Source organism: Ranitomeya imitator, chromosome 6, assembly GCF_032444005.1.
Source record: "Ranitomeya imitator isolate aRanImi1 chromosome 6, aRanImi1.pri, whole genome shotgun sequence".
NCBI classification, from domain to species: domain Eukaryota; kingdom Metazoa; phylum Chordata; class Amphibia; order Anura; family Dendrobatidae; genus Ranitomeya; species Ranitomeya imitator.
In genome coordinates this window covers 469,662,143-469,669,120 of record NC_091287.1, presented here as the reverse complement: position 1 = coordinate 469,669,120, position 6,978 = coordinate 469,662,143, and the positions used below count along the sequence as shown (strand labels likewise).

The following is a 6,978-nucleotide window of genomic DNA, read 5'->3' as shown; positions in this document are numbered from 1 at the left end:
ATCCTTGCCCGCACGAGGCTGAAGTTGGTTTCTTAGGGTACTTTCACACTGGCGTTTTTTTTAATATGTCGCAATGCGTCGTTTAGGGGAAAAAAACGCATCCTGCAAAGTTGTTTGCAGGATGCGTTTTTGCCCTATAGAGTAACATTACCGACGCATTGCGACGTATTGACACACGTCGCAACCGTCGTGCGACGGTTGCGCCGTGTTGTGGCGGACCGCCGGGAGCAAAAAACGTTAAATGTAACGGTTTTTGCTCCAGACGGACCGCTTTTTCCTCCGCCCCACCTCCCCGCATCTCACAATGGGGCAGCGGATGCGCCGGAGAATGCATCCGCTGCACCCGTTGTGCGGTGCTAACAACACTAGCGTCGGAATCTCGGCCTGACGCAATGCGACGGGCCGAATTCCGACGCTAGTGTGAAAGTAGCCTTATTCTGCAATTTTTTCTTTTGTTTTTTTATAGGTTTAACAACAATTAAGCATCACAATACTAACACACAATGCAGCGAGGCGCCCTGATGTGAATACACTTAACAACTACAAAAATTATAAAACTGGCACAAAAATGGGCATCAAGGTGGGCACCGAAGGGTGTTAATCAAAGGGTTAAATGACTTTGGGCCACTGATATCACAGTGCAGACATATGGAACAGGGAGCCCCATATCAAAGCCAGGTCCCTACAGCCTGGCCCAAATGGGTTCTGGGCATCAGAACTGGCATCAAAGTGGGCAGATAGACCATTTTCACAGATTTGAATAAGTAACTGATGTTTTTAAGGGGTTAAATGGTTTGGGCCACTGATCTCACCCATTTATTGCATGCATATTGATGCTTTGCATCAAATTCAGGTCACTCCAGCCTGGCCCAAAAGGGTTTTGGACATCATGTCTGTGAGACGCCCAGAACCCATATGGGCCAGGCTGGAGATACCCTGTTCTATATGGCTATGTGCACACGTAGAAAGCTCCTCTGCGGATTTTTCCGCAGTGGATTTGATAAATCCGCAGTGCAAAACCATTGCGTTTTTTCCTGCGGATTTATCGCGGTTTCTATTGCGGATTCCGCTGCGGTTTTACATCTGCAGTTTTCTATTGGAGCAGGTGTAAAAACGCTGCGGATTCCGCACAAAGAAGTGACATGCTGCGGAAAATAAAACGCTGTGTTTCCGCACGTTTTTTTCCGCAGCATGTGCACTGCGGATTTTGTTTCCCATAGGTTAACATTGTACTGTAAACGCATGGGAAACTGCTGCGGATCCGCAGCGTGTGCACATACCCTATGTCTGCAGTGTGATATCAGCGGCTTCGAGTCATTTAACCCTTTCATTAACACCCTTTGATGCCCATTTTTGTGCCAGTTTTATAATTTTTGTAGCTGTTTGTAAGTGTATTCACATCAGGCGCCTCGCTGCATTGTGTGTTGTTATTGTGATGATTATTGTTTAATGTTAAACCTTTAAAAACAGAAAAGAAAAAATTGCTCAATAAGAAACCGACGAATAAGAAACCAAGTTCAGCCTAGTAATATTCCAGAATTGTAGGTTTCTGCAAGTCCTTGGGGGTCCTAGGAGGGACAATTATAAGGTAACGGGACCCTTCCTGCCCCAGATTGCGATCCTTGCCCTCACACTGGTGTGCAGGGGCAGCAGTGTGCCAGCATTACACCCAGTCACGGGTAACTACACGGGGGCCCCGAAGATTTCAGGCCGCTCCCAGATACTATAGAATCGGGACTTGCCATTCCTACACACACCGGCCGCTAAGTAAAGATATGGGACACGTCTCCTTTAAACACTTGCAGCCCAAGTATGGTGGTTAACTCGTTGTTTGCTGGAGGAGCTGCTCTCCCGACAGACAGGCAGTACATGGCCGCTCCTAGGGGTACTGCACACGGAGCCGAGATTACATTACAGGGCAGAGCGCCGGCGGGTCACTCCCTGCTCCCGGCCGCAGGCTCCCACCGCCCGGGCACACTACTTTCCCACGCCCTGCGCGTGCTAACATGCTGTCCCGCAGACTCCGGCTTGGCGCGGCGCCCGGCCAATCAGCGCTCGGTGGGCGGGGACAAGCCCGTCCATCTACCTTCTTTTTCAGAATGAAGACGGTTCGGAGACTGGTGGGCGTGGCGTGCTGCACGGAGGGGGCGGGGCGCCGGGGAGGATTATTGGCCGCAGGCAGATAATTGTGTTCCCGGAGCCGGCGCCAGTGCGCGGCCTCCCCTCCCTCCCACCCACCACCATGTAAGAGGCGACCGTGGGAAAGAGGCAGCACAGCAGCAGCCTGACAGCAGCACAGCAGCCTGACAGCACAGCAGCCTGACAGCAGCACAGCAGCACAGCAGCGACACTTCTCCGGAGCGCGGCCATGAAGCGGACACACGACTACAGCTCCTCGGACAGCGAGCTGGACGAGAACATCGAGGTGGAGAAGGAGAGTGCGGACGAGAATGGGTGAGGAGCTGGCACCACTCACAGGCGATCCCATCGATCGAGCGATCCTTTCTGAGCAGATCCCTCTATAATGGGACTGATCGGCCAGATACCAGGATGCATTATGTATAGCAGATCTCCTCTGTCTGATGTAGCAGAGCTGAATTATTAATTCCACCCCACGTCTAACGTCTCCGGCTCTGCTACATCGGCACAGAGTCTCTGATTATTACTCTGTTCTAGCATATGTCGTTTTCTTTATTAAAATAACACTTTTTTTTTTCATATTTTTTCACATCAGGAATCTGAGTTCCCCTCCCGGTTCTATGTCCCCATCTACAACCTCCCAGATTTTGGCAAGGAAGAGGCGCAGAGGGGTGAGTGCCCGGTGCCCCCCGATCGCGGCTCCGTGCAGGGTGTCATTGACTTGTCACTAAACTCTTGTGTCGCCTCCAGATCATCGAGAAGCGCCGGCGGGACCGGATTAATAATAGCTTGTCTGAGCTGCGGAGACTGGTGCCCAGCGCCTTCGAGAAACAGGTAATTAGGGTGTGTGGCTGGGGCTGCGCTTAAGGAACTTGAGAAGCGTTCAATGTCCTGAAGTGATTTCTGCAGCGCCTATTGTATTACACTGATGCAGCAGAGCCGAGTTTGTCATTGAGCCTAGTGACAAACTCCACTCTGCTACAGCGTTACTTAGCTATGCATTAAAATGGCCAATCCATAGGATGCAGGGAGTGTATAGAAGTGTGAGATTATTAATGGCTGATCCATAGGATGCAGGGAGCGTATAGTAGTGTGAGATTATTGATGGCTGATCCATTGGATGCGCGGAGCGTATAGTAGTGTGAGATTATTGATGGCTGATCCATAGGATGCAGGGAGTGTATAGTAGTGTGAGATTATTAATGGCTGATCCATAGGATGCAGGGAGTGTATAGAAGTGTGAGATTATTAATGGCTGATCCATAGGATGCAGGGAGCGTATAGTAGTGTGAGATTATTGATGGCTGATCCATTGGATGCGCGGAGCGTATAGTAGTGTGAGATTATTGATGGCTGATCCATAGGATGCAGGGAGTGTATAGTAGTGTGAGATTATTAATGGCTGATCCATAGGATGCAGGGAGGGTATAGTAGTGTGAGATTATTGATGGCTGATCCATAGGATGCAGGGAGTGTATAGTAGTGTGAGATTGTTGATGGCTGATCCATAGGATGCAGGGAGGGTATAGTAGTGTGAGATTATTAATGGCTGATCCATAGGATGTAGGGAGGGTATAGAAGTGTGAGATTATTGATGGCTGATCCATAGGATGTAGGGAGGGTATAGAAGTGTGAGATTATTGATGGCTGATCCATAGGATGTAGGGAGGGTATAGAAGTGTGAGATTATTGATGGCTGATCCATAGGATGTAGGGAGGGTATAGAAGTGTGAGATTATTGATGGCTGATCCATAGGATGCAGGGAGTGTATAGAAGTGTGAGATTATTGATGGCTGATCAATAGGATGCAGGGAGGGTATAGAAGTGTGAGATTATTGATGGCTGATCCATAGGATGTAGGGAGGGTATAGAAGTGTGAGATTATTGATGGCTGATCCATAGGATGTAGGGAGGGTATAGAAGTGTGAGATTATTAATGGCTGATCCATAGGATGCAGGGAGTGTATAGAAGTGTGAGATTATTGATGGCTGATCAATAGGATGCAGGGAGGGTATAGAAGTGTGAGATTATTGATGGCTGATCCATAGGATGTAGGGAGGGTATAGAAGTGTGAGATTATTAATGGCTGATCCATGTTCTGTTCTTTTCTTACAGGGATCAGCAAAGTTGGAAAAAGCTGAGATTCTTCAGATGACAGTCGACCATCTCAAGATGCTGCACACCGCAGGGGGGAAAGGTGAGCGGGGATATATTTACATTGCATGCTAATATTCTAGTGCATAAAACAAACAAAAACAATCCATGAGACCCTTTAAAAAAAAAAAAAAAAAAGCACATGCTAAAACCCCATTTAGGTACTTTTCTGAAATTGTCTGGTGCCCATCACAGCACAGGCTGGACTATTCAAAAGCAAAATATGACATTTTAAAGGTGTGCTATGATTGGTTGTAATTCTTGAAATCTGGGTAGCACAGGGTTGTTATTGGTGTGTGTGTGTGTTTTTTTTTTTTTTTTTTTCTTTTCGTTTTTTTTCCTTACCCCTACTTTAGAGTTTAACAAATCTCCCCAAGTAACTTGTGCATGTTATATTTTTATACGTTAAATTCTGCAACGTTTGTCCATTTTTGCCTTGAAAGCCTCAAACCTGTTGGGATTCTTGTATGTTGGCGTTTGTTTGCGGTGTTACTGTTTAGCTGCTGTTTTACGTCGTATACTTGCTATGTAGATGCAGCAGAGTTGTATTTGTCGTCTCCTTCAGAAGTTGCGTTGTGTCTAACTATAGGCTTATGGAGAAAGGATTACAAGTAACCTGTGTAACCTCGCGGCTCACAGCATCGTTCTATGATACCAAGTGACAGCCTCAGTTCTGCTACATGTATATGAAGTGCTTACTGTGGCCGTGACTGAGTCTCCTGTTACTCACGTTGTTATTTCTTCCCGGTTTCAGGCTACTTTGATGCCCACGCCCTTGCCATGGATTATCGCAGCCTGGGTTTCAGAGAGTGCCTGGCTGAGGTTGCCCGCTACCTGAGCATAATTGAAGGACTGGACAATGCTGACCCTCTCCGCGTCCGGCTGGTTTCTCACCTCAATAACTATGCTTCCCAGAGAGAAGCTGCCAGCAGTGCCCACAGCAGCATCGGACACATACCGTGGGGTGGCGCCTTTGGGCACCATCCTCATCTGTCTCACCCTCTCCTCCTGGCACAGGCGCCACACACAAGCACAAGCAGCACGACGTCTCCTACAGAAGCCCACCACCAGAGCAGACTTCCTGGGTCACCACATGCTGATTCTCCGAGTCTACGGGTTCCCTCTAATGGGAGCCTTACGTCAGTAGTTCCAGTGGTGACTCCTTCTAAACTGTCTCCCCCGCTGCTGTCCTCGGTGGCATCGCTCTCGGCATTCCCGTTCTCTTTTGGATCCTTCCACTTATTGTCTCCCAACGCATTGAGCCCGACGGCACCAGCACCTACAGGAAAACCCTACAGACCCTGGGGAACGGAGATCGGAGCTTTTTAGGACACTCAACATGGACTGAATAGTTTTTATGCAAGGGGTAATCTGGGGGAGGGGATTTAAGGTCCAGCTGTGCTGGGCATGTCATTGTGCCAGTCTGTGTGATACCACGGTACCATTGCAAATGATTCCCCCTTTTTTTTATTTCCTTCTCTAGCATTTCATGAACACTGTACTTTGCAGGAACAAGCTACCGCTCACACAGGTCCTGGCTGAAGATTTAATATAAGTCGCTTTGTAACGTTTTCAGAAATGCCCTGGCAGAGGGGCAACTTAACCCATAGTTTAGAAATTTTGCGCAATTTTCCTATTAAAATGATTGGCATATTTTAGTCTTAAATTGTGGAAATTTGCCTTCAGCAATAACACTGTACTTTACGTTTTGCTAATATTTTTTGAGTTGAGATATTCTATGAGAGATGTCCTTGATATGTAAAGTATTATTCTTGAATTTTATATTGCCGTGCGTTGACAAATCACAAGTACCAGCTTTACCAAGTGCAAGGCCGAGTAGTGCCCAGTGACGCTACCGCGCTTTCTGGGAGTCTGGAATATCCAACCCAAGTCCTGTCTGCTAATGTCATAATTCCCCCGTCTGCTGCACTAGAACCTTATTTAACAGGTAGACTAATTTAAGAAGAGCCCATCACCCCCTGTATATACACGTCACTTATGTGCATGGATGCATTTTTACTTGCCTGAAAGGTTTTTTTTTTTTTTTTCTGTACTGGGTTTAATCACTGTTGTACTGGTCTACTGTGACTAAATAAAAGAGTCCAAGTGTGATCATTTCAATGTACGCGCTGATGGAGTTTATGTTTAATACTTGGTGCAATAATTGACATGGCCTATAGGGATTCTGCTAGAAATCTGTGCATACAGGGTTTATTGGGGCAGAAACCTGAGCGGGAACTCTCCAAATATTCCTCAAAACCTGAGCGGGACCTCTCCAAATATTCCTCAAAACCTGAGCGGGACCTCTCCAAATATTCCTCAAAACCTGAGCGGGACCTCTCCAAATATTACTCAAAACCTTGGAGTTTCTGCTCCAAAAACCTCTGCAAAAAGACTGTGCAGAAACTAAGCAGAATCTCCACGAGTTTTTGTGGAGGATTTGTAAAGTTTCTACTCCAAAATCTCTTTAAAAAAACAAAACAAACAAACAAAAAATACCCCCTTCTGTGCACATACTGCGAACCTGGCATTAGACTTAAATCACATATTCGGTTTTTTAGTCAAAGCCAGAAGGAGATTAACAGGGGATGGAAATATAAAGCAATGGTGTTCTGCGTACTGCTGCATCACTTCTGCCTTTGTCTTACAAAAAAACACTACTTCTAAAACCTCCCATTTGATT

The 6,978-nt window shown here is 46.9% G+C and overlaps 1 protein-coding gene across 1 annotated transcript; it reads left to right on the top strand.

Moving 5' to 3' along the window:
• The first annotated feature begins 1,845 nt into the window (after positions 1-1,845).
• Positions 1,846-6,416, top strand: HEY1 (hes related family bHLH transcription factor with YRPW motif 1). The gene is made up of 5 exons (XM_069731514.1): positions 1,846-2,454; positions 2,735-2,810; positions 2,890-2,973; positions 4,257-4,338; positions 5,050-6,416. The coding sequence occupies exons 1-5, from the start codon at positions 2,369-2,371 to the stop codon at positions 5,622-5,624; spliced, it is 903 nt and encodes a 300-aa protein (XP_069587615.1). The 5' UTR covers positions 1,846-2,368; the 3' UTR covers positions 5,625-6,416.
• Positions 6,417-6,978: the final 562 nt, after the last annotated feature.